General features: G+C 39.3%; 1 protein-coding gene across 1 annotated transcript; it reads right to left on the reverse strand.

Moving 5' to 3' along the window:
- Positions 1 to 474: 474 nt before the first annotated feature.
- On the reverse strand, positions 475 to 27,943 carry LOC141804104 (unconventional myosin-VIIa-like). Its single transcript, XM_074688374.1, has 49 exons — positions 27,932 to 27,943; positions 27,490 to 27,591; positions 27,231 to 27,383; positions 26,751 to 26,819; positions 26,506 to 26,621; positions 26,277 to 26,404; positions 25,592 to 25,734; positions 25,294 to 25,407; positions 25,044 to 25,197; positions 24,190 to 24,266; positions 23,979 to 24,098; positions 23,397 to 23,539; positions 23,113 to 23,323; positions 20,828 to 20,963; positions 20,581 to 20,747; positions 19,860 to 20,000; positions 18,673 to 18,831; positions 18,432 to 18,524; positions 18,058 to 18,152; positions 17,821 to 17,902; positions 17,583 to 17,684; positions 15,098 to 15,244; positions 14,786 to 15,007; positions 14,454 to 14,696; positions 14,210 to 14,365; positions 13,917 to 13,982; positions 13,691 to 13,815; positions 11,624 to 11,750; positions 10,650 to 10,769; positions 10,375 to 10,548; positions 10,037 to 10,264; positions 9,468 to 9,635; positions 9,267 to 9,384; positions 8,035 to 8,158; positions 7,292 to 7,446; positions 7,024 to 7,217; positions 6,684 to 6,790; positions 5,937 to 6,088; positions 5,539 to 5,692; positions 5,301 to 5,456; positions 4,474 to 4,579; positions 3,490 to 3,603; positions 3,187 to 3,274; positions 3,013 to 3,119; positions 2,738 to 2,923; positions 2,518 to 2,634; positions 2,344 to 2,427; positions 1,956 to 2,075; positions 475 to 1,866 (listed from the first exon to the last, which is right to left on the reverse strand). Exons 1-49 carry the CDS (start codon positions 27,941 to 27,943, stop codon positions 1,771 to 1,773), a joined length of 6,471 nt encoding a protein of 2,156 aa, XP_074544475.1. The 3' UTR covers positions 475 to 1,770.
- Between the last annotated feature and the right edge of the window lie 35 nt (positions 27,944 to 27,978).

Genomic DNA, 27,978 nt, shown 5'->3' on the forward strand with positions numbered 1-27,978 from the left:
ACTGAGACTGCTCTGGTTTGTCCACATCTTTCCCATCATGCACTTTGTTTGGAAACTCATTAAGGGCAATGTCATCAACCTGCTAAGCTGTTACAACTTGATAACTGAAACTAAAATATTTTTTCCACAAAGAATATTTACAGTTTGAAAAATTGACATTCCAAAGACAGCTGGAAGAGTTTTTATTTGTCAAAATACATTACACATAGGCACCAAAACTGAGATGAACTGAAAGATCCTCATATGCTGTAAGGTCTGACAATGAGCGTGTATACTTTATCTGCACAACTATAGCTCTTACAGTGAACATCTCCAGTTTGAGATAACCATACATGTCTTTAAGGTTATATTTTTTTCTTTTAAAAACTATAGCATAAACCCAGCCTTATAAAGGCTTCTTCACAGCTAACACTTGAATGTATTGTTAAACAGGGGTAACAAATCAAATTAGCATTTCCATTTCAGTGAGCCATCCTTCCAACCCCAACTAACAACGGCTGCAAATGCTTATTTAATTAATGTTGTAGGAAACACTGGAGTTCTCCTGCCACAACATGTTGAATATCTGCTGTGAAAATTCTCCACTGCACTAATTACTCCGTTGGCCATTTCTAGTGTGCTGTCAAAGAAAGGAAAACAATCCATTATAAAATAAATAAATAAAACAGGTTCAGTTGTAAGCGCTATTGCTGCTCACATAATTTCCTATTATTATACAACAACTGCCAACACAGGTGGGAACAACAACCTGTGTTTAAGAGCCATGTTACCAGCAGCTTTTCATGTGGTCTCAAATGTCAGTCTGTGATGCAATACAATGTATTAAAATGAAATTAAACCACAAATGGTGGAATGATTGTTCAAACCTGATTGTACTGCAGAAATGAATAAAAGACAAGGGAAAATGCTATCTAACAGATACTGCTGCTGTAGGACTAATGTTGGAAAGGGACAGACATTTAAGTGTATGCAGTTTTTTTTTTTTTTTGGTACTTGTATGTTCCCTTGCATTAAAATGTGAAAAGGTTTTGGCTGAACACATACAAATCAAATGAGTGAAATAAGAATTAATTTAGTCCATTAAATTTGAGGGGGCTGAAATTAGTTAAATGGCAGGATAATAAACTATTAGGCTAATGCATCCATATTACTGAGCGTTCGTGACAAATCACTGAGAAAATACTTAAAACAATAATTGACTCCATGTTAAACAGGTTAAAGTTTAATACAAATTAATTTACATTATTCATGATTTATATTTTAGACACAACAGTTGGCAGGAAAGACACGGGTGAAGAATCAACATTGAAGGTTGAAGTCATCTCAGGTCAGTCAGACATTAGTGTGATGTGAAATCATTCTTAGAGGGGGGGGGGTTGTGCTTTTTTTTTTAGCCTTTTTCCTGATCCCCAGTTACCCCCATGGTAGCTTTACATGAATCACAGCCAGAAATCTCCTTTTTCTCACATTGGTGTTCTAGAAAACCTTTATTTCAGCCCCTGTCTCAAAGACTCCATATAAGCTGCTGTCTCTTTAAGGCTCCCTACTCCACAAACCCCATTTCCTTCTGATTGGCCAATTCTTCTCTCTTGTATAGGAGGGGCTTAGGGCAGACCTTGGTGTTTGTGGTTTGAAAATCTCAAGTTTATTATGATCATCCAGCATTCTTACTTTGTACCCATGTTTGAAATAAGAAAACCAGAATACCCCCTCTTTAAAGATTTGACATGAATCACACCTTTGTCCAGGTTTTTACTTTTTGTTGAATCCTCAGAAAAACAAGAGGTGTGTCCTCGGTAGAAAAGCGTCTCTCTGCTGCTCGTACATGCTGACGTATGACCTGATGAGGTCCTCAATCATTTCAGGCTGAAAAATGAATGAAACGGCTTTATCAGCACAAAATGGACTTTTTTTGAGAAAAAACTGACTGGCATCTTCAACAAGCGGGCTCTCACCTGTGTGGTTTCACAGTAAAAGTTAACGTTCTTCACCATGGTGCCAATGATCATCTGGAAGATGTTTCCTGAACTGCTGAAGCCCACGATGCGGTTAAATGGGTACATGACAACCAGCTCCTACAGGTCAAATGAAACACATATTTATTTAAAACACCAGGCAAATCAAAAAACTAATCATACAAAATCAAACATTTAAGTTAAATGTGTAATGGTGTTCGAACTTTAACAGTGATGATAACAGAGTAAAATCCCTTGAATTACTAACTCATACAGAGTCTGATACTGATATGACATATCACTGATAAATCAGTGGCCTGGTAATGTATCAGTCAACAGAATTGGCTCTAATTCTTCTCAGTATTTTAAGGCTTATTTGTGCACAAACCTTGTTTGATGGGTCTATCAAGCTCACACCTTGCTTGCTGACAGCGATCCAAAGTATGTTTGGGTAGCTGGATTCACACGTTTGCTGCGAAGTCAAATTAAAATTGAACATAAGGTAACAGTTTCCTCAAATTGTTATCTGCAGACTTTAATGTTTCTCATCTCCGTGACTCACTTTCACATTAAAGAAGGCACAGCCGAAGGTCGGCCAGCTTGAAATGTGACTCAGGAAGGCGATTTTGGCCTCTTCCACCGTGATGCCGCTCTGCTTGGTGTAGGAGGAGATGATGTGCTGCAAGTTGTACAAAAAAAAGTACAAAAACTCTGTGAACACCCATTCAAACCAGGCACAACATGTTTCTATCTTGTCCCCTGTGATGTGTTCTTTTGTTCACCTTCTTCCACTCATCAGGGGACATGAGCTTAATCTTGTCATCAGGAACCAGCCCCTTCAACATTTTGGGGATCATGACAAACTGTGATCTGTCTGAATCTACTTGAGTTCTGAAGAGCAGCCCAGCCAGTGTGATCATGTCCTCTTTCGTGCAGTTGTGGTATCCTTTCAGGTATTTTGGCTGCTCCTGTACAGAGGAAAAACAGAAGTCACATATTTAGTTGAAGCTGCATATCAGTGATTCTTTTTGCCAGGATGGATGATGTGTTGAAGTACCTGTGGGAAGTGGAAAGTGAGGTCGGCGATCAGGTCTTTCCCTGGGCTCACATTGAACCAGAGCTTCCTCCTAAAGAGCACCAGGTAAGGGGTGATGGTCTGGATGCCTGAGGAGCAAAATTAAAATTAAAGACATATAGTTTCCCAAATCAAAATGTCACTTGTGTCCCTTACCTTCTTTCACTTTGCGTGTTTTCTTTGGAGCTTCTGAAGTTTGCCTCAGACTGTCAAAGAAGTATTTGTCATCCTCCATGCTGGTGGTCTGAGGATTCAAATCAAACATATCAAAACAGAAGTGAAGAATGAATTCATGACCCAATTTTCTTACCATGTGATCTTGAAAATTAGTCACACAAAAATGACATCCAATTACATCTGATGACATCTTTGTCTATTTTTATCACCTTTTAATGGAGCTGTAAATCAAAACAAATGATTGAACACATGGGCTATCGGAGGAATGTCACCAAACCTCACCTTCTGTTGTGTTTTCAGGTAGAGGCCGTATCCATCAGCTGAGCTCAGCCTCAGCAAAGAGGCAATGTCATAGCACAGCTCTTTGATTGTAGTTGTTGATGCCACCTCATATATCTGCAAGAAAACATGAAAGGTAAGTCTCGGCACCCCAGAATGAAATCACTTGTCTCAGCCCTGACAAGTGTGTTATGATAAATAAATTATTATCATGGATGTTATATTTTTGTCCCCTGTTGGTTAAGAGGTCTGGCACACTGTGGTTCCAGTGTTCTTAGAGCCACAAGTGACCATATTTGAAAGCTAGTGTGAATACCTTCTGGTAGGAGCTTCATGATAACAGGTAGCCATACCTAAAGCTCATTATCAGAGTCACTCAAGATGTGCTAAATTAATGACTAAGACCATTAACACATTGTGTTTTTAAGTTGTTCGTTAAAGCAGATAGAAAGAAAGGTCAAAGGTATCCCATCATGACAGTATTTGCTGCATGTGGAGCACCCCCTGCTGGATGTTAGAAATAAAAAGTTCTTTCTGCATGAAATTCTAAAAGAGTTTAACATCTGATATTGAAAAAGTTTGAGAGCACAACCCCTTGAGTGGCTGCCAATTTTAAACTACAGATAAGAATAAGATAAAACAGCTATTTCTAATACCTCCTATCTGTTCTTCAAGACAAATTATCTATAATTGTTTGTTTACGAGACACCAGGAAGTCACTAAACCAGACCAAGAAAGAGCAGCAAACAAATCTAATACCATTTGTATGGGTGACACAAAAACAAAGTTCAGGGCTTAATGTCACTGTATGTGTCTTGATTCTTTGCTTATCAACTCAGCCGTAACCATAGCTTATGTTCTACATCATACATGTGATGAAAATAAGATTGGCTATGTTTTTCAACTGAGGGTAATTTGTGCAGTTCAAATCAAATTTTGGTGAATGAGTATGGAGAAAAGATTTTGAAGAGGAGAGCTGTATCTTACCTCATCTGTTTCATTTGGGAAGTGGACTTTATGGAAGATCTGGGTACTGTTCCGCTGGATGGCGTCCACCTCAACTATGTGTGGAGGAAGCTTCCTGGGCTCTTTCCTGAGGGACCAAACAGTTAAATCGCTTATTTTTCATGCTTATGTATGAAGCACTTTCTATATAAATCTTTCATTTGAATCATATGTTCTGCTAATGATTGAAAAGCTTATAATTGGTCCGTGTTCTACTCATTATTTTTGCTGTATTCAAATACAATTTCCCTATTCCCCTGTACTTGGTTTTATTATTTTATCACATTTATTTTATTTGAATATTTCTAATTGTTTACTCACCTTTTTTAATTGAATATTTTAATTTTTTAATTGTTCAATCAACAGATGTGCTGGGTTTTTTTTTTTTTTTTACATTGCACTGCCTGCTTTATGTAATGCACTTTGTAGACAAAGCAGCCTTGTCTTGCTTTGTCTTCAACAAACATAGATACACACTTTCCCTTCTTTACAGTCAAAGGTTAGCCAGGCCTGAGCCAAACTTCAGAATGGCTCCTTTAATGCATTATTCATATTGGCGCGTGCTTGTAAAATAATAATAATATCCTGACAAACTTTAGGTCCATTCCTTAGATATTGTCTAAAATTGAGGAGCAAACTGTAGCATGATGAGTTTTTACTGGTGTTTTCTCCCACCTTCCTCTGGTGTATTGATATGAATCGACTCTATTGCTGTCTCTACCTCAGCTTCACTGTAACAAAGCCCCCCACCTCAGTCTGTTTACACAAATAAAGAAAATGGACTATTTGAGATTTTCCTCCAGGCTGACCTGAGCATCTTCTTCATCCTCCGCAGGCAGATAGAAGACAGCTGTTCTCTGGGTCTGGACTCCAGGAAGCTCTGAGCGTGTTTCAGCAAATCAAGACTGGGTGGAAACAGTCCTGTACACAGCCACATCAGCTGCCAGCCGCGCTGCATACTCAGGCTGAGAAGCAAACAAAAGGAGGTTAGAGAGGTTTTCCCCTGATTTATGTATTAGCATGTAGGATTCTGCTGGGTGTGCGTACTTGTTTGTGTTCTTCGTCATCTGTCTCATGATCTGGCAGTAGATTTCATCCTGCAGTTCTTGATGCTGCGTGGCCGGACCAAAGATCTGGTCGGTCAGCTCCATAGGACTGCGAGCCTGTTTGATGGGGTAGTCACCCATGTACTTTAGGATAGGTATCAGCAAAGGTTAAGGACAACATTCCAAACTTCCTACTTAGAGAAAGCAACAAGTTCGACTTTGGAGATACTCTGAGATCAGATTTGGATGTGACAATGTACCGCCTCCCCTCCCTGGAGTCTGTCTGTTGATGTCCTGGCTTTAGCTTCCCCTTCCCATCACCACTGCTAAATGGGTCAACAGTTGTCGCTGGTAATTTTCAAACCCTGCATACAGGTGAGCTTTAGATTAGAAGGATATCAGTGAAGGCGTTGCAGGCCAGGCTGCTGAGGTCAGAGTTGCGAGCCAGGCTCTTCAGCAGAGGCTGTTTGAGGGGCTCTTTAGAAGCAGCCCACAGCTTTTCTCTGCCAGCTCCTCTGGACCCCTGCCGGCCAACAACTTTACCTGCAGCCCTGTGAGAGGGAGAAAACACAGAGACAATGAGACTTGTCTTATTAAAAAAAAAACATTCTCATCCAAAGATTTAGAGAGATGTAGGATATCTAAATGATTAGCATATAAATTAACAATGCAGCATGTTCTTACTAATTGTACAAAAATTCAATTTCTAAGTATTCATTATTCAAACAGTCTGTTATAAAAATAGCACAAAATCTTCACTATATTTGCTGAAATGATGATGTCATTACATGAGGATCTATGAACTGGCTCATGAAATGTGGGGGGCAGGGCCTTGAACACCAAATTCTGCCTATAGCTCAGCCCTGACAGACCTCCAGAGGGCCAGCCAATCAGAGGGGACAAGGGGGGTTGTGGAGTGTGGAGCCTTAAAGTGACAGCAGCTAAAATGAAGTGGCTGAAATGCGGGTTTTCAAAAACACCAGTGTGGGAAAAGTAATTTGTTTTTGCTGTAAGTCATGAAAAGTTACTGTAGAGGGCACCAGAGAGACCGCATATACCCTACATATAAACACAACACCCTCCTGTCATCACACCATTAACAAACTCTAGCTTTAAGCCAACTGATGAGTATGATGATAGTCTTACCTGAAGTGCTCCTGTGAAAACTCTTTCAGGGAAGCAGGAGCCACAGTTTCCTCTCTATGTTGAGCATTTTGTACTGATGGTTTCCTAGAGCCTGGGCTGAGCAGTTCCTAATGGGTTAAAAGCAGTTGTTTAGTTACACCACAGGGGGGAGCTAAAGTCATATGCAACAGACAGAAGCACCCTGGACTCAAAACAAACTTTGACTACATAGTTTTCTCATCTAAAGTGTGTATGCTATTTCTCAATCAAATTCCAATTAAGTTGAAAAATGATAACTCTGATTTTAGAGTATACATATAAGAAGTTTCATATACAATGTGTTCTGTTAGTGTAACTCTACCAGCGTTTCTTCAGAAGGTGAGCTGAGAGTTGGTAGAAACTGCAGTGTGTCTAAATGAACGACTCCGCTGTTGTTGGTCCGTTGGTTTGTCGCTTTGATCTGTTTGTCTTTGGGAGGATAATCTTTTTCTTTCTCTACCAGCAGCAGGTCTCCACGTTTACACACCAGGAAATCAGGGTTATCTAGAAGAGGAATAAAAAAAAGACTCTGAGAAATCCGTACCAGTATGTGATGGATAAATTAATCTGCTGCTGTGGAGTCTTACTGGCATCGTTCATGGCCACAGCGTACACTGAGCGCTGTCTCAGCCCCTCCAGGTTTGTCTCTATGAGAGCTGCCATGTCTTCAGCTTTAGAAGACATCAGGACATACTCTCCTTGAACTGTGGCCACACTCACTGACTGAGCAACCACATGGTTCTCACTAGGGGTAAAAAGCATACGTTTGATTTGTTAGAAGATGAACTGAATGATAGGAAGTGATAAGACACACGGGATCTTTTGCTTTCTTGTTGTAACTTCATAGTGACTATGCCTTTATATTGCCTAATCCACTAGTTCCCAAAGTGGGATCAGGACCCTCTGGGGGGGTCAAAAGCTTTTTTATATTAATATTTTACAAATACAAACAAGACTGTAAGGGAATTAGATTTAAAATTATACAAAAAGAAAACTGTTTACCACACTTCTTTGTTGCAATGACACCTCTGAGGTGACAAAGACAGGATAACAATGGGATCAGTGGTGACAGATCAATTCAGAAAACACATCAAGGTTTGGATGAAGTCAGTCTAATTTTCTACGGATCAGCCAAACTAAGTATTTAAATTTTCATTATTCATTTTTGTCTGTTTTTGGATTGACTTGTTAGTGTGTTCACGCAGCTGGGGGCTGTCGGTCTCCGGCACCGCCATTTTAGTGGTCAAGGGCTAAAAAAGTTTAAATTCCAATTTTCATAAAGCAAGTTAAAATAATTATTATTCAAAATGGAAAACTGTAAAGCTCCACATACCTTATCAAGCGTACTTCCTTAATTTCCAGGTAAGGAAGATCAACAAGTCTCTTGTCCTTCCCATCCATGAAAAGGACACCGCCCCAGTTCACTGCTACGAAAAACCTACTTTTGTTCAAAGGTCCTGTGGAGAGATATGAGGATATCACAGTTTTAGAAGTTAGTTGTCAGCATTCTCTATTTCAAAACTGGAACAGATAGCAAAGCATCTATGGGATGGAAATAGGGATGGGAATTGATAAGATTTTGTCAATACTGATGCCCTTATCGATTCTGCTTATCGGTCTGATTCTTTATCGATTCCTTTATCAATTCCTGTTGTGAATTTTCTTGGTACAAAAAGCAGCTTTACAGGTTTTCTGCGTCAACAACATTTAATTGAGTTTATACTGTAAGTGAATAAAATGTAATTGGTACCTGAGTCTGGATATTTCTGGGCATAATTATACAAAAACAGGTAAAAATTGCACAAAATGTGACATTGATGTACTGTGATGTAGTACATTAATAATTCAAGTAGACCATCCAGTGTCTCAAAGTGGTTATGGCAATGGTTTAAGTTGTTTGGAACCTTTCCGTAGTTATGAAGCCAGCCATGAGCCTTTCCATTGCCTGTTAGCTTTCGACATTTGAAATTCTCAGTATTTTTTTTACAAAGAGTTGATGTGATATGTTTCTGTGATGAAATTTGAAATTCATTTCTGAAGCTGAAGTTATACTGATGTATGCTAACTGCTGGCATATCAATGCAGTTTCCTATATACGTTAGCATCAAGCTTGTGCTATTTTGTTGTTTTGGTAAATAAGGTGATTTATACCATTTTGAATGTACTGAATATGAATCTCCTGAGAGAGAGAGTAATGTACATTTCTCTATGAAGTCAGTTCTTCAGTAAAACTTCAAGCTGAAAGTCCTGAATCAGAGTTTTCTTTGGAAACGTTATCTAACTGCTAAGCTAAGTTAGCTGCAGCAGACTGGTCGGCGTAAGGCCCGGCGGCTCCGGCACAATGTAAAGAATTGATAAGGGAATCGTTAAGCACAAGGGCTACCGATATCGATGGATTAAACATTTCTTATCGTTTCCAATCCCAAGATGGAAAAAAGGAAATAGAGTGAATAAAAAGCTGACCACGTGTTGTAGGACTATGTAGTTAACTCTTTAGGCCGATTTGTTGGAGAGTAACTTTTCTACTGATATAAAACAGAAACTAGGCTTTGGATGTTTGCTGACCTGACAACATTATGACGTCATAAAACTTGGAGAAATAAATGGGCCAAGATTCCCGGGCATTGTCGACCAGTTGTCCCTTCACACTGTTTGTTGTCGGCTTTCTGCTGGCATAAGGACCCTAAAAAAAACAGAGTGTATGAATAATTCAGAGGTGTACTATTTAATTGAAACAGAAAATAGATAGAGCTTAAATCAACGTACCTGTGAGACTGCTTGGCTGATGAGTTGGATCCACCTTCTCATGGATTTGCTCTCGATAAGTGTTGTCGCGATGCACTCCTCGACAACCTTCTGCACATCGTTTTGGTTAATAGTAGAGCCAAACTGGATGTAATAGTGCTGCGCTGCCATCTGGACATATTCATCTTCCTGAGACATGGAACACATTATAAAAAGATTAAAGCAAAAAAAACAAAACGTTGAAATAATCCGAACAACAACAGAAGAAAAAATCTGAAGCAACAATAAAAAATCTGCTAAAACATTAGCTGAGACAGCACCAGAACCCAACACCACAAGAACCTGAGAACAAGATGTGATACCAACTCAAATGTAGGTTTTTCTTTCTGTACTTTTTTTTATATATATATTGTGTCATGATGCAATAAAGGGTGCAAGAGATGAAACAAGTGGAGCATTCAGAGATAGTTTCTGCAACATTTCACTACACCTCCAACGTGAAAACACTGAAAAGTTGGTTTCTGTCACATTTGTGGCTTTGAGTTAGGGATGAAGTCATGATGAGTACGCTGTGCCCCCCCGACCCTCACCTTCTCACTGGTGTACTCTCCAGACTTCAGCCCTATGATGATCTGCCTGTAGATCAGATCTGTGCTGACCCAGTCCTTCGAGCAGTCGTGCCACGGTGTAAAGAGCTCTTTACGGATGGAGAGGCTCCAGGGGGCGTCCCTCTCTTGCCTTCCCTGCCTCCTCATCTCCTGCTCGCACTGAGACACAGCATCCAACACGTGGTCCCCACAGCTGCCAAGGGACCACATCTGGATACAAAAGAGCATCAGTTTTCCATGAAGTCTGTAATTCTTCATTCAAAATAAAACCAAAGCTCAAAGAAGTGTCTGAATGGATGAGATGAGATGGTAAAGTTCACCTTGTCAGACATGCTGATGTACAGCGAGAATCCATACGTGTCTCTGAGATTGATCCTCTCAGCCACAGCCTGACAGACCTCAGCTGAGGTGGAGGCTGAGTCCAGACTCAGAGTGATGGAGCGGCCGTCCATTAAAGTCACGGACACATTTATAAGCTCCTTTGTCTCAGCAGCCTGTCAGAAAGGAGGATGTAAATATAGAAACTGTACTTTCAGAAGTGGCTGCTGTGAGGTTACAATAACTGAGACACAAAAATGTGATCCAGTGTCTCTACCTGGACTTCCATCCAACAGGGTAACTCTTTTCTTTCTCCGTTGGCTTTAATACGTTGCAGGCGCTCTGAACAGTATGCACCATAACCACTTGGCCCTCTGCGGATGAAATTCTCCAGGTACTGCAGAAAAGGGAAGATGATAGTTCATATAACCCTGATGTGAATATTCACATCACATCTCTATCAAATAAACCATACAAATAAGTAAATTACTGTAACAAAGCGTGATAAAGAGTTCCATATTGTAACAGTAAAGTTTGACTGAGACGCTCTTTTGCAAAGCATTCGATATTTAAGTTAAAATGCAGTTTATTCTACAGGTATCGCACACGGAGGGGTCTTTTCTTACTGTCATGTCTCTGTCCTCTCTTCATATCTTGTCTTTTCTGTGACTTTTTAAAGTAAGCTGCTGGGATAACACATCTAAGTAATACTCTCTAGGTGTCTGCATGTAGTCAGCGATGAGTTATTTCCTTATTCCATCTTGTTTTTGGATTTTGTTGAGTTTAACACTTCAGTATGGTAAAATATTACCAACAAATTAGAAATCCTTCTGATATGTTTTCAATAGATGGTTAAAAATATCCAAAATGACCTTCATTTCAGCTGTATAAATGTTGCTACACATTTGACTGATACAAGATCAATATTAACTTACAGTACACGATACTAACACACAGAGCGATAAGGTTTATGGCTGAATTTATCTCTTGATTTTCTCATGTTTATATAATCTTTTTAATCTTATCTAACTTTATTGCTCTGCTTAAATCAAACCTGCAGGTGGGTGTTAACCGTTTTGAGAAGTTTATGTTTGGGTTTTATTATCCTGATTATTATCTGAGATAAAAACTGAGGCTGACGTTTGACAACGACAAAGAGACACGTGAAGTTTTTAACATTATTTCTTTGACAAACAGATCTGTTGATGCCAATCCTGTTTGTTTCTGAAGGGCTGGCTGCAGACTCCTCACCTTCATGAAGTGCTCTGTGGGAGGGAAAATCCCGAGACAGATGGAAAGAAGAGTCCAGCCAAGTGTTCGGCTCCTCCTGTTCCTGTTGTTCACCAGCTGCTTACAGATCTGACAGTAAATCTCATCCCTTCACAGGTACACAAACAAAAAGGAAGAAAGAGAATCAGTGAAGCAGGTTCAGACAAAAATAATTCAATCAATTCTCTTATTTTCACAAAAATAATGTAGAGATATACTTGCTCTCTTGTAAAGCATTTTCATTTAGTAGTTTCTTTCCCTTATAGATGAAATCATGCATCATCTAAACCGGCAATCTCACAGAAATGCAATTAAAAAATCAAATCAGAATGTCAGGTCTTGAGTTTTTGTTAACATTTCAAATATTTTACCGAACAATTTTAATGTATGTTGTGTTTTATTTAATGTAAGATATTTAAAGTAGGGCAAAAATAAATTAGTAAATTATGTTTACTTCAGAGGGCAGGTGTGTTTTCATTAGAAAATAAAATGTTGACTTAACTTTATTAGCTTTGCAGTCCATAGCAGAAACATCAGTTTTAAGGATTTTTGAGAATAAGTAGATTTTAAAGGTTTTGTGTAGTACTTTCTATAAAAAGAGATAGTACAAATTTAAAGGCACTGTGAGGACTGTCTGTTTTGTAGTGTTTTTTTCAGGATAAGGACTCTGTTTCCCATAAGCAGTATCACCCACTGTCATGAGGACGTGACTCTTGGGGCTCTAATATTGTGGCGCAGCGCAGGGGGCGCAAGCCTGGCGCACCCTGCGCAGTGCCAGTTTAGCGTGGCGCACCGCCGTGCACTGCCAATTTGACAATTTGGTAGACCGTACTCGCAGAGATGGGTGTGACGGCGCGCCAGGGGGAGTTGACGGCGCACCAGGGGGAGGTGTCAGCATATTCATGTTGGCGCAGTGACAATTTTGTGCCAAAAACAGCGCAGAAAGTGTGCTGAAAGCTCGCCAGCTCCAACCTGGTCTATCCTCGGCGCAAGGCGGAGCGCACCCCACGCAGCTGTAATTTGGTGACAGGCGCACATGTGCGCACATGTCAACAAAGCCTCAGAGGCAGGTTTCCAGAGTGTCAGGCACATTTTAATGCAGTAAACAATCACAGCAATCACTTTTTAATATAACCGTCTGAACCAGCATATACATTTGTATCTATATTAACTGTCCCGTCACATCTGATGTCAGATTAAAGGCGTTTGTCATAATGGAAAGTTAACCTGACAGCAGCTGGAAGTTTGATGCACATCTTACAATTAAACAATAAACAGCCTTAACATCTGATACTGAGTATATATCTGGTTCTCTCATTTCATTTAATTCAAAGAAAAGAGGGAGAGAAAAGACAAAGAAAAAACAGACAAAATAAATGTGTGTCACTCAGGATTTACCCGTGATTTCCCATATTACTCTGTTTTAGTCTTTATTTTGAACGTGATCTAAAAAGATGGAGTACATTATTGTAAGGAGGATGAGGTGGAGACACTGGGAGAGTATACAGTATATCACCAAAGGCTCTGCTTGGCGATGACAAACCAGGAGTGCAGGTGGATCAAAAGTATTCTGAATGGATAAGCCAGCTGTGTAACTGTATCTCAATTTTGTACTCCTATTAATGACAAAGTGTATTTTGTGCTATTGTTTGAATTTACCTTTGTACCGTAATTTAGTCATGAGCACTTTCTGTCTACGGGCTGAGACTGGATTTGTGTTCTCCCGGGGAAAATTTGGCTTAGCCACAGATCCTGAATAATTAAAAATAACCTAATTCCATGGATTATGAACAGGCAAATATATAAGAGTGGGACTATTTCAAGATTACTTATAAAGTCCTCACAGGGCTCTCAGAAAGATTATAATCGAATGGACACTTTGAGGGCCTGAACCCTATTTGTTGGGTTAATGGTTCAAAATGACCTTATAAAATATTTTTATAATGTATCTTTCTATATTCACCCGTCTGCATCATGTGTCTCCACTGCATTCTCACATTATTTGGGTTTTTCTATGTTCCTTTTATGCGAATTGTTTCTTGTTCTGACCTTATGCCTCGTTTGGAAAGACCGTATCCAATAATAAAGTTCAGTTTCTCCTGGGATGTGAGGTGACGTTGAAGTTTAGGACCCTCTCCAATCATAACGTCCTCGTCCTCTGTCAGGTCCTCTGGCTGGTGGAGACAGAAACAAACAACAATCAGGATGAGACACACACACAGTAAGTAAACCAATACAAGGAACATATTTAAATGATGAATGTGACTGAGCTGACCTCCTCGAGGATTGTTGAGGCTTTTCTTCCACCACCAAACTTTTTCTTGTTTCTCCTGAGGATTTTCTATCCAAAAGAAAAATTAAAGTTCAAATTCATCAGTCTAGGAACCAAACAGGCTTTATTTGTGGAGCACTTTTCTAGAGGTGACTTGTTGCAGTTTTAGTAACAATGGTTTGTTTGGGTGATTATGTTCTGTACACTCTCATTTTCAAACTGAATACACCTGTAAACTTAGACCCTGCATCGACTTGCATTATGACCTCTGACTTGCATTAGTGAAACTTAGTTACCTGGTCCAGTCCCACCAGGCTGCTCAGCCTGCGGCCTCGTCTGTTTGGAATAGGACTCGATAAGTTGCTGGAAGCCTGGGACATAGCATCCAGAGATTTGGGCTCTGGCATGTCCCCCATGTAACGCAGAATAATCCAGAACACAGTCAGACACGCCTGGAGTATATACGATGAGGAAATTGAAGTGAGATTTGGAGAACAAGAGACGATTTTTGCCACCATAAAACTTCCCTCAAGCTCTCACCAGTGAATCGCCCTCATCGTCATGGGGCAGGAGAGGCTTAATGATTCTCTGACTGATGTGCTCGTGTGTAGCCTCGTCCTGAAAGCTGAACTTGTGGAAAGAAAATTCATCATTGTCTTCATCAAACTCGTCATCCTCGTCGTCCTCTCTCAGCTCTGAGGGTGTTGGAGTTGTTGATTTTGAGGCTGGACTGATGATGATTTTAATAGTGTTGTCCTCGTCTGGCTTTAACATGTTCTTCCTCTGAAATAAAAACAGAGTTATTACCAGATGCCTGCCATTAAAATATGATTGAATGAAAGGTTTTTATTTCTGTCACGTTATCAGCGAACCTCGAACTTGTCCGATTCTGATGCTTCCTGTTTGATCTCTTCATCAAGTAGAGAGTGATTATCTGAGCTCTCCTCTGAGTCCTGCTCATCCATTCGCTCAGCCTCCTCTTGTAAACGGGCAATAACAAGCAGGCGCTCTTCAAGCTCCAAGGCTGTTGGTGTAAGGTCCTCCTCCTCCTGTGCCTCCTCCTCCTCCTGAGGTGGAGAGGAGTTTTGGGAAGTCTGTGAGAGAGGATAAAGAACAAAGAGTCAAAGTGTGTCCACATCAAGAATACAAAAGAAATAAACTGTAGGATGAATTAGGTAACTTACGTTTGAGCTTTCTGCTTCACTTTCCACTCTTACGTTTTTATTCCTCACAGCATTTCTTCGTTCCAGCGCTCCTCTGGCGTGGGCCTGCAGCACGATCACCGCCTCTTTTTTCTGCTTATACTCTTTCCTCGCCTTATAGCCCCTTATCTACATATAACAACAAGACAAAAATCACCATTAAAATCTGCATGTATTTGTGTTGTAAAAACAACCAATGCTGCCTCTGTGTACAAAACAGAACAGATGTTTGTACTTTTTTTGAAGTCCATATACTGTCCTCATTCCCCTGCAAAACCTCTACTTGATTCATCACTCAAAGATACCCCTCATTTTCTCTCATTGTTGTTTAAGAGAACCCTTTTATTTCAGCTTTAGTTTTAACATCTGTCTCTTTAAGGCTCAGCGCTCAGCAAAGCCCCTTCCCTCTGATTGGCCAGCCCTTTGGAGGCCTGTTGGGGGGGCAGACTTTGGTGTTTGAACTTTGCACCTTTAACGTTTCATGAACCAGGAAAGAGATTCGTATGTTATGACTTTATAATTTCAGCATGTCTCTTAAGGATCTCATGAAAACCTCATCCTAATTTTTGACTGGTAAGGAACGCTTCGATCAGTTTACTGACTGATTCAGGGATTTCTACAACATATGAATATGTATTGGTTTGAAAGTCTGCACACTTTTTGTAAGAACATCCAGCATCTTTTCTTTATGTCCATTTTTGAAATGTTGGAGAGCACAATACTCCCTCTCCACATTAAGCTTCAAGTTAGTAGTGACGATGAGTTCTGTCGGGGAAATGGATTTTCCTTTTTGACATACTATGTTTTGAAAAAAAGTCTAAAAAATATGTCATTACTCTTTACGTAATATATAAATCTAATGGGAAATACGATATAGAAAGTATTTCAAGGTTCCACAAAGCAAAAACAAGGACTTCATTTATTTGAAGTACAAAAAAAACTGTCAGTGCAACCAGTTACATTTTTTTTGGCTTGTTTTAAGCATAATGAAATATTTTGAACATTTATGAAACAGACTTAAGAAAATTTTGGTTTTTAACAGTGTGTACTTGAACTAAAACGAAATGTTTTCTTAAAAAAATTACACAGTGCACACAAGTTAAATAAAAAAAAATCAAATTATAATTATCTTCATTTTTTATATTAAAATCATTTATTATGGAAAGATAAAATTATTTCAAAGTGGGCATGTTAACTGTACTCATTGTCCATCTAATCTAACCTGTGGCTCTGGAGCCTCATACAGCTCTTTAACTCCTTTGCAGTGGCTCCTTGTAGCTTTAAAAAGTATGAGTGAAATCAAGATTTTTTTTTTTTTTTTTTTGTACAGGGGGTATTGATAATTAAAGACTTTAACAATAAATATAGTCTTACATTAACATTTTGTTGCACTAAATATGCATCACCTCTTGCAAAAAGGATGTCGAATTTTTTAGACATTTGTCTGCAATTTTTTTGAATTTCAATTTTTTGACATTTTTCTCAAATTCAGAAAAAAATTCAAATTTCTAGAGATTTTGCAAATGCCTGAAACTTTTTTATTTAAAACAAAACATAAATTTCTAACTTTTTAAATTGATGCAAATTTTTAAATTTTTACGATTCTTTCTCAAATTTTGACAAATATTTTAAATTTCTTTTTTTTTTATTTTTGCACAATTTTGTGAATTTCTTATTTTTGAAAATAGCAAATTTTTGAAATTAAAAAATTATTTTTAAATTTTGCAACTTGTTGAAATTTCATAATTTTGCAAATTCTTGAAATTTATATTTATATAAATTTATATCATAAAAATAAAAAGTAAGACAACACAATTACATTATTTTTAAACAAAAAACTTCTTGTATAGCTAACTATTCACTAGATTTGTTCTATTTTTAGAATTTCATACACTTTTTTGACTTAATTACGAAAATACATTAGATTGGTGGCTCCTGAATGATTTTAATCCAGGTGAGCTGAGGCAAAATGCCTCTGATGATAGTGAAGGTTCCAGACCCCTGATCTAGTTTTATGTTCATATATACCCTCAAGGTTGATGCAAATTTAGCTGGCTGTTTGACAGAAAGCTCCTGTCTCCAGCAGGTGTATGTGACCATATGTAAACTTTCACCTGGTCTCCTAGCTCCATGCTGTCTGATACAACACACACACAAACACTTTGATAGCACATTTCTCTGAAACCTGACAGCAGCTGTGTGTTGAGACAGCAGAGTTGATCATAATGATGACTACTCAGTCTTGGAATATGCAGGTAAACTCAACCTTTGTAAAGGCGTCGCCAATGACTGTTATAAAACTGTTTTGCTACCGGATATCAAGGCTCATTCTTTTGGGACCAGTGCTGTCTTCACTTGTGACCTGAAGAAATGCTGAACTGAGAAATGGATCCTGTTCATGTGATCATTGGGAGTTGTAGGACTTAAGAACCCGGTAGATTTTATGACATACAAAGACTCTACATGCCTGGCTTTGTATCATGATCGCTGCTTTTCTCTGCTTTTGGAAACGAAACTGAAGCTGTCGGCCCCGGATCTTCGCTGTCAGGCGCTCGTAGCCGCTCTGGAGCTGGTTGAAGTAAAAGTTGAAACAAAGGACAAGGTCAGTGGACCTGTGATAAGTTACCTTATTGTGGCTGACATCTGGGAAAGCGTGTTACATCAGATTCAATCTGAGTTTCATAAAGAATAAAAAAACAACAGACCTTTCTTTCTGCTTTTCTCCTGTAAATCCTCCAGTTTCTCTGCAGAACCAACACTGCCCTCCTCTTCTTCAGGAAAGACCTCCTAAAAAGAGTAAAAACACAGTGTTTGATCTCACAGCGTATGCACTAAAAGAACGTTACTGTAGAGTCATAAACAGACCTCTTTACATAATGTACACAATGATATGGTTTTGTACTCATGCCCTCAGTAAATCAGAGCTCATGATTCCTGCACACCTGTCTTTGTGTCCCATCATGACCCTCTGGATCACCACAGCCTTCTTGCTAAGCTCCTCTTCCCTCAGTCGCTCGAGGAAGGCATCATGAGTGTCCTGGTGTAAGGAAATAAAAATTACATTTAAAAATCCTCTATCTGTGTAGTAAATCCCTCTAATCATGTCAAAAGACTGAGACAGGTGAAGAAGTGTGATCAGGTGCACCAAAACCAAAGAAGTTTCAGCAACAAAGCAATAACAAAACAGCACAAACCTCACATGAATATTGGGACATTAGACGTCAGATACTAGTGCGATATTATTTATCCAGTTTAATATCACTAATCAGCAATGCTCTGCCTTTGAAAGAGGTATAAAGTTCAAAGTTCCCCTCACCTTCAGGAAAATCTTGGTCCTGCCTATTTTCCACTCATCCTGTCCTTGAATCACTGACCTGCAGATTGCTTCACAGCAGGCAGCAGCTGACTTCTGCAGAGGCAAGAAAAAAAAAGGTTATTTGATGCTCTAAGTATGCCAATGACAGATCTTTACAATCATAAACTTAACATTCAGCCAAACCACTTTCAACTTAAAAAGAAGTGTATGCTTGAAGATAAGAGACCGCATTGGGACTAACAGTTTTGGGGTCACAGACGGTGGTCCTCAGCAGAACCCTGTATCGCTTCAGGAAATCCACAAAGGTGTGGCGGATCGGGTATCCCAGATTGCGGATGCGGATGGTGTCCATCATGCCAGAGTATCTCAGCTGACGCATGCACAGCTCTCGGTCGAAGAACTGGAGGAGAGGGGAGAAAAGTGGAAGTGATTATGTCGTCTCAGTGAGAAGCAGCAGCACTTCTTTCCTCCAAGCTCCTGTGAGGAACTTTCTGTAGGTGTTGATTTTTACACCCCCTGTGGACAAAAGGACAGCTTGAATCTGTTTGCTTATCTTCTCCTATACTTATAAAAATTCTTGATTTGAAGAAAATAAAAATTACACTGCTTTCCTTAGAAAATAATTTTAATCTCTCACTGTGAGTATTTCCCGTGAATTATTTTCTATTGTGGTAATTGAAACCATTAGAAATCAAAGCATAGAAATGCTTAACTGGGCTAAAAGTTAAGTGATAGTTACAAAAAAACAGGAACTCTCAAAACGTTTAATAAGGGTAAAAACAAACAGTATATTCGATAATATACATTAACAGTGATCATTCCTTGCTCTGGCTGTCGTGCCTGATAAGATTAAGCTTCCACACCAGAGAACAACAAATGTGAAAATGTTGCCAATGCCCATTAATAACGTAAATGTTGTAGTTTTCTTAAAGTAAAAGTACAAACTTTGACCTTCCACTTGCGCAATAAGGAACCTCAGTGGATAATTACAATGGAAGAGAGTCAGCCTCTTAAGATCACAAATGTCCAAAAACATCTCAGCTATCCATCTAATGGTTCATGAGTTATTTCAGTAAAGTGATGGTCAAAGAGCTGGACATTTTCATATCCTATGGAAATGTCCATCCTCTTAGTTACAGCCCCTCATTGTGTGTAAGTAGGTTTATTTTACAGGAAATTAGCTTGATAACAAACAGGAAGAAGCTGCTGTTAAACCAGAGTTTAAAAGCAGACTGGAAAAATTAATTTGAACCTTCAGTTCAACTAAAGGTGAAAGAAACAAGAACAGGCTTACATAAACACTCTCCACAAGTCCATCTCATCCCTTATCCCTCATCTCATCTGTTTGTTGAGTATTACTCCTAAATTACCTACAACCACCTATAGCAACCATCACGTGTTCCTCTGTCCTGTGTCTGCGTGATTCACCTTAGACTGCTTGTCGTTGTTGGGTTTGAAGCAGCGGATGAAGAACGGCTGGCAGGTGGACAGAGCTTTCATCAGGGAGTCCAGAGACTGACGGAACTGACCGCTTAGCGTTGGCATTTGTTTTCGACCTTCAGACTGAGCCTGTGCAGGAGGCAGAGAGGAAACCATAGTCCTGGTCAATTCAGACCAACCAAACCTTTTCTCTGTCCTAATAAACATCCATAAAGAAATGCTTTGAGATTTACAATGTTTTCTGGCAGTCTTGTTTGAGGTGATATTTCTGTTACAACATAAGAACACTAAATATTATCCCTTCTTCTTTATGATTCTGCATCTACAAACTAAGATGTATATGCATGTAATAATGTGACATGACATTAATTAAGATCATATAAGAGAAAGTTCTGTTAGTGGCCTGTTAGGGGACGGTCACTTTTATCAGAGCTAAAGATTTGGGGTAAAGGGTAACGAAAAAAATTAAACCAATATACAAAAAATTTATTTTACAAAAAACTTTAATTTACAAAAAAGCAAAAACAATATAAAACCCTAGGGTGTGTAATCTCACAAATATGGTTAAGCAGTTATTCAGATATTGATTTTACCAGTTTGATATCTTTAAACAAGACTGGATTAAAAGCACTTTTAAAGATTAAAAAAGTATGCTATGCATCATATGTATAAATGATATTCAGATGTTGGTGAGATGAAACTTCCTTACCCGCAGTGAGCTCTTGGGTGTCATGATGACCTTTTTATTATTTCCAATCTTCACTCCATTTGTTGAGAGCTCAGACTCAAATATCTGACGGAGCAGCTTGTTGGTGGAGCCATCGATCATCTTAAACAGATCCGTGCTGATGGCATCTCTGTTCTTCTCCAGAAACCCTTCATGAAAAATGAAACATGACTTAGACACAGCAGCAGCTGCAGGCTTTTTTGACTTTTAGTAAACTTTGCTTTCCAACCATTGGAGTCGTAGTAAACCACGCCTGCAAAGTGGCAGATCCCAAAGTCTGTGTCGTGTTGACTTCTGGAGGGGATGAAGGTCTTGTTTTCTTGGTGTTGCTGGTTCATCTTGTTTAACATTGTGGAGTCTGTTCCCTGTGAGACGTTTAAAGATCATTTCAGAATTAAAAAACAAAACAAAAACAAAACAAAAGTATTGGACTACATTACTATATTTATTAAATTGCCAGCACTCTGTACTCAGCACTGATGTAACTCTCTTTCATGATGCTTTCCTAATGATTCCATAATTATTATTATATTTTATCATATTTTTGTGAGGTGAAGCCCTGTTGTGGCTGCCTGTTGCAGCAGCTCTCTCTTCTTTGTCCATTTCTTGTAATTTTTTCATCTCTTTTTTTTGTCATTTTTGCATTTGGAGTGGATCATTACTTTGTATGGCTCATTTGTTGGTCATGGACTCCAAACTTTTTGTGGCTTCAGTGATATTTTTACTACTTTTTCTCCTGTGTTTGTCTGGAGATCCTACATGTAACCATGGCTGCATTGTTTACATGTGAACTCAGCTGTTAGCAGCCTGTAGCATGTCAATGCTAACTGGTGCAAAGCCTGATGTTTCCCCACAAGGTGAGGAGAAGGAGGTGAGGACAACGTGCTGGTTCTCAGGTATGAGCTAAAAAGTGACGACCTGTCCTTCCATCCATCGTTATTGGGAACGTAAGATCTATCTCCAGTAAGATGGACGAGCTAGCTGTGCTAACCCAGCAACAGAGGGAATACCAGAAGGCAGAGTAGCATCATGCTATTCACAGACATGGCTAACAGAGCTAACATCAGACACCAACACCACATTGGAAGAGCTTCACCTGCTGTGAGCACACAGGACACAGGAGACAGAGACTGAACAGACTGCTGAAGAAGCTCAGTACTGGACCCTGTGGAGGTGGAGGCTGGCTGAACTGGAAAATGATGGACAAGCTGTCATCATCCATTTTGTTAAGGACCTTTTTGCACTTTCTATACACTTTCTTGCTTTTGTTTTCTTGATTGCTGCTGTGACTCTTGAATTTCCCCTCGGGGAAAGATAAAGTATATTCTATCCTATTCTATTTGATTCTATTCTATTGTATTATATAAAGACTCTTCAGCAGGTGCAAAAGTTGAAGCTCAAGTACTGACTGGGACCAGGTAGAGAGAGCATATCTCCGAAGTATTAGCTCCTCTGTCTACACTGTCTACCTATTAAATCTATAACAGATATTAAAATTCTTTTTCCGACTTACAAAGCTCTTAATGGCATTGGATTATCCAATTTAAACAGCTCATGGTGCAGTTTTGTCCTTCTAGATCACTGAGCTTCCAGCACAGAGGCCCACTCGTCGTACCTAATGCCTTTGAAAGTAGTCTGGGAGGTCGATCCCTCAGTGATCAGGCTCTTCTCCTTCGGATGTGCAGGGGGCAGACACTCTCTCTACTGTAAAGAGTTAAACTTTCTTTTTTCAGAAAGCTCATTGTCAGAGCTGGCTCAGGCCTGGGCCAGCTTTTAGTTATGCTGCTGTAGGCTTAGACTGCTGCTGCTGCGGGGGACTGACACACAAAACTCCTGTCCCTCTCTCTGTATGTTTGTCACTAACTCCTGATCTCAATGTCTCATTAAAGTTGTAAACCAAAGATCTTTCTGAGAGTCCCTGAGCTTGTCTTGTTCTGTAGGTTATTCCGGAGCAGCCGCCCTGCAGCTGTTAATGTATAATGCTAATGATAATCTTAAACCAGCTTGATCATAACTGAGTGCCTATAGTCATTCCTTCCTCTATCATCATAATCATAAATCTTCATGTCAGACCTACTGACTTGAACTGTTATTAATATCAGTCTGTTATCATTACCTTGCTTTGACTGCAAGTAGCACACACACTTTTACTACTGGCACTCTAACCAAGTTTGTAGGAGCTGCTGATATCTGTCTCTGTTTTTCTCTCCGTCTCTTTCAGCATCTCTCCCTATCCCTGTCTCTAACTCCACTGCGTCTCAGCGGATGTCTGTCTAACATGAGTCTGGTTCTGTGGGAAGGAAGTTTAATCCTCTGACTATACCTTGATAAATGCTGCAAAGATCTCTACTGATGATGCTGGATAGAGATTATGTTGGACTTTGTGAATAATGTAACCAAGGTTATGGTCCAGACCGGCTCCTTTTGTTTTGAATTAGTTCTGTTTAATCAAAGATTGGCTGACTGATCAATGGACTGACTAACTTAAAGAAAAATCAATAAGAGCATCAGTACCTTTGGAAAATGACTTTCTTCATCAATCAGGGCCAGCAGGTTGCAGGGCTGTCCAGCCAGCAGGTCCAGGATGTTCTGGTTGTCACTAAACTTGATATTATTCCACACAATGTCCTCCTTCAGGTACTCCTTTTGCTCCAGCTTGAAGATGTGAGCCACAAAGAACTGCTGCAGCTTTTCATTGGCAAAGTTTATGCACAGCTGCTCAAAGCTGTGAAAAGATCAGATTTTAGTGTCTGTGCTTTTCTAATAAATCCAGAAAATGTGTGAAGAAATAGCCAAACCTGTTGGTGCCGAAGTTCTCAAAGCCAAAGATGTCGAGCAGGCCGATGGACAGGAAGGAAGATTTGGGGCTTTTGATCAAACTCTTGTGGATCACACTGTTGATTTTCTCAACTATCCAAATGAAGAGCTTGTTGTAAATTGCCTGAAAGAAAAAGAAAAACAAGAGACAAGTTTTGTTTTCTGAACATAAAAACAAACAAAAGAAGAGTGTTTAAAGCACCCTTTGGTGAACTTCCTGTCCTAAGATTCAACTTTGATTCATTCTCTACAGGATTATTTTTTCAGTGACCTTTAACAATTAGATCAAGTGGAAGAAACTAAAAAGTGAGAGATTTTGAGATGCATAACATGGTTTTAAAACAGTTAACTAAATAAAAAAAGTTTAAAGCACTGTGAAATGTGTGTATCCCTGAAAACTTTGCAAAAAGGTGAAAAAGAGTCACCTTATACAGGATTAAGGTTGCACACTTCCTCATAATCTGCAGTAAACAAGATTTATGAAGCAAGGTTCCTTTGGTCCATGGCCGGTATCTAATAAGGAAATACACCCTGATTTACTGTCACTGAGTAAACTTTGTTACCTTGACAAAAGCGTCTCTGCAGTCAGACGCCTGCTCAGAGCTCAGAGGTTTGGTCACTTTTTCTCTGTTTGTCATGAAGGAGCGATGGGTCAGGCTCGCTGCCAGGAGAGACTTCTGCACCTGTAAAACAGGACCAAAGTTTCCTCTTTTTATCCTAGAGCTAATTTGGTATTTAATAATACAACAAATCTTCACAGGGTAGAGATTTCACCTCCAGCAGTGAAGCTGCGATGCTGAAGTGCTCTGACTTGCTGACATCACTGGTTTCCAGGTTGTCTAGCGTGTTTGCTGGTGGAGACAAATAATGAAATGAGATCACAACAACAACAAAAAAGACAAAGAGCCATTTCACCTTTTATTTTTTATTTATTTTTTTTTAAACATGTTGTGTTTTCTGGGATAAAGACTTCTTTGCCCATGAGCAGTCGTCAAGTTGGGACTCTTATCAAGGCCTGTTTGTTTTGATGTAAACCTTCTTTTGACACTACCTTCCTTTATACAAGACAAATTTTTTAACAAATAAAACGTGACAAGGTAATGTTATTTTTAGTCATTTAGAAATATTGTTTGAAACATGTGTAGGTTTAGTTTGGTACCAGACTACGTTTAGCATTACTCACTGCAAGGTGCTCTGACACTTGTCTGTAACATGTAACGTTTATGAATCTATGCTCCACCAGTGCTCATCTACCAACTCCAACCTCACCAAGCAGAGCTAATGTAACCTCACTCTTCATTTTATTGTTAGACTCTCAAGTTTGAACAGACCACTGAAGAATAACTGCTGCGGGTTAATTGGATTAAACATTATCACAAATAGCTTAGCACAAGTTTCTGCTCTATCACTCTCCTGTTTAGCTTTCCTTTATTCTATGGTTAGCATAGTGTCATCCAACTGGGACTGATAATTTCATTTTAAACCATGGATCATGAACAGGCAAATAAATCAAAGTGAGACCATTTTAGTCTCACTTAGGAATTCTCACAGAGTCTTCAAAGTTCTGATTATTTCTTGATAACAAATACAATAATTAAGATAAACATCAGATATTAGAGTAAACTCACCCTCAAAGCAGACGTTTCCCAGATGTAAGATGGCCGCTAAAAGCTTAAAGATTTCCTGACATTGGCTTCCTGAAAAGGTCAGAACCTTCATCGCAGAACGAATGCGTTTGTAGTCGTTGGCGTCATCTCTGCCCTCACACTTGATGCAGTTACCCTGCAGCACATTTGAGGGAAGGTTTTGGTTATTTATTGTCAGTACACATTTTAATGGATTACAGTGACAAACTGAGCTGCAGACAGATTAAAACACCTTGGTAAGAAATCTGTATTCCTCAGCTTTTCCAAGGCTCAAAGTTTTCCTCTCCTCCTCTGAGGCCCCGGCCAGCAGGCAGTAAAACATGTGGTAGTTTCTCTCCTCCAGCGCCTAAGGGGGGGACACCAGCGTGACAAAAAGATAAACTCAAGGTGTTACCGCTTCATCAACATGAAGAAGCCTGCAATAAGCTTTACTGGAGATAGTGACATGATGTGCTGTCATGGGTTTATTCAACATATCTGCCATCTGTGGCAGATAAGAGGAGCTTTGTTTATTTAACTGAGCTCTTCACCTGATGACAGACACGAGACTTCTCCAGCAGATACTGCTCCACCCGAGCTCCTTCGATAACTCCATCCTTATTGAAGAAGATTTCCAGATATTTCCCAAAGCGGCTGGAGTTATCGTTTCGGACTGTTTTGGCGTTTCCAAATGCTGTAGGGACAGAAAAGGCATATTTCATAGCCTTTTAAACAATAATTTGGACGTATTTGTGTTATGAATAATGACAAGTTGCTGTAACTGGATATTGTCTGTAAATGATGAAATCATACTCTGCATCTGGCTTTACTAATAATGAGATAATGATTAATAAATTTGATCAGGCTGTGACTTTACTTGGTGGGGTGTCATCATTAACTTATCATGAAGTACACTGAAGAATCGACCCATCGTAGTGATATGATACCACATGAATACAGCATTAATAAACACTATATATTAATAGAGAATAAACTGAGTCATATATTACTCAGACTGTTTATCATATATACTCATCAGTAATTGATGACGTGATGATCGCTTCCACATAACTGATACAGATACTGATGCAGACATACACTGACTCATCAACTAAAAATGAAACAGACTTTGCTCTGAGACAAGGTCACGTCTTGTATTAGATGCTGAGCAGGTGTGTGTGTGTGTGCGTGTGTGTGCGTTGGTATACGTGTAGCACAGCTCTGTTAACAACGTACCTTCCAGGATGGGGTTTGACTCCAGAATCTGTTGTTCAATCTTCTGCTCAGAGAGTTCCCCACTGACCGCGGCCAGATACTGAAGGATCAGTTTTGTGCTCTCTGTCTTCCCTGCCCCAGATTCACCGCTGTGACAGAAAGAGGTCACGCCAAAGATTATCATTAATATCTGTTACGATCATTTCTTCACTAACAGTCACAGCTTATGTCACATCTTATTTACTCCAACCTGATGATGCAGCACTGGTTCCTGAGGTGGCGTTTCATGTTACTGTAGCAGGTTTCAGCGATGCCAAAGATGTGAGGAGGAAGTTCACCAAGCTTTCGCCCCTGATACAACCTCACCTGAGAAATACAAACAGGAGATTTATTGTGATCTTTGAGGAAAAGATTCAACCTTGTTCCAGGAAAAAGTTAAATATTAATAAGGATATGATGCGGTGCTTCTTCCATGAATCTTAGAACCTGTCTCACCTGCTCAGCTGAATATATGGGATAATCCTGGTACGGGTTCACGGCCACCAGCACAGAGCCTGTGTACGTCTGGAACAAGAAAAACTGCATTTAAGACAATCTTATTTACACCTCACAAAATGAATAAGTCTGGTGTGTGTATTGGTTCATACACACAAAAAACCCTTTTCCAAGTTTTTCAAACCTCAGATTGTTTTAGGTCCTACTTTGAAGCAAAGGCCTCAGTACTGAACTCCACTTAAAGCATGGATTTTTCAGTATCCCGACGAAGCCCTGAACAGTTTCTGGGTTGACAAATTACTCAAAATACTAAATTTAACCTAGCTAAGGAAATAATGTAAGATAAGCGTGAAAAAATAGGATCTTATTTCAAAGCAACAAAGTACTGTGCTTCGATCAAGTTTTTGATTATTATGCCAACCTGTCACTCATTTAGAAACATTACAGGTGCTGATGTTGTGTGTTTGAATTATGCCTTACATAGATTTTTCCCTGTTTGTGTCGGAGCAGCAGGTTCCTGAGGAGGCCACCCTCGTTCATGTCTCCCAGTTTGATCATGTCCTCCACACCCTCCACTGATGTCGGGTGCATGATCTTGAGAGACACTTCCTTCTCCGGGGACAGACTCTGCTCCTAAGTTATAAAAACAATTTTAAAGTTTACACTGTCTGGAAAATATTATTTGAACTCTTCATTGTCCTCATTTTTATGGACATCTTAGGCGACGATGTGTATTCACCTTTCCTTCATCATCCACCAATAACCGTTGGTCTGATGGTGTAACTTTTACTCTTGCTCCGATGGGTACTCCGATGTCTGAGTCCACCCAAACCCACTCCCCCTGCAGATCACAGGGGAAAAGGGTTATTAAATACACTAATGGAAAGTTGATTTGACTGAATAAGAGCCATTTTCAACTGACAAGTCCAGAAAAAGTTTTATTTCAAGATATTGGACAAAAATGTGTCCTGAATTACTTGTAAACAATATAAAACAAATCAAACAGTGTAAGAAAAATGAAACAAGATCTTTTCATCGATAGTAAGGTTGATGTGGCTCTTATCAAATCTAATAAGACAGTTTTTTACTAAGAATAAAACAGAATCACTTGCTTAGACCATAGTTTTCAGTGTGAATGCTCATAAATTCACACCAAGTATTAAGAAGTTCCCCAAACTTACCTTCCTCAGCATCACCAAATTGTAGCTTTCCTACTCCCTAGAGGAAG

Source organism: Halichoeres trimaculatus, unplaced genomic scaffold (assembly GCF_033239565.1).
Source record: "Halichoeres trimaculatus isolate MK-OKI-2021-1 unplaced genomic scaffold, fHalTri1.1 fHalTri1_scaffold_15, whole genome shotgun sequence".
In the NCBI taxonomy this organism is placed as follows: domain Eukaryota; kingdom Metazoa; phylum Chordata; class Actinopteri; order Labriformes; family Labridae; genus Halichoeres; species Halichoeres trimaculatus.

Bases quoted from the DNA above. Each gene is read 5' to 3' on its own strand.
- LOC141804104 (XM_074688374.1), bottom strand. The intron at 6,089-6,683 runs GTAAGACTATCA...TCCCTCTCACAG, and splicing joins TTTTCACAGGAGCACTTCAG to GGCTGCAGGTAAAGTTGTTG. The intron at 4,580-5,300 runs GTCAGCCTGGAG...TTGGTCCCTCAG, and splicing joins AGGATGAAGAAGATGCTCAG to GAAAGAGCCCAGGAAGCTTC.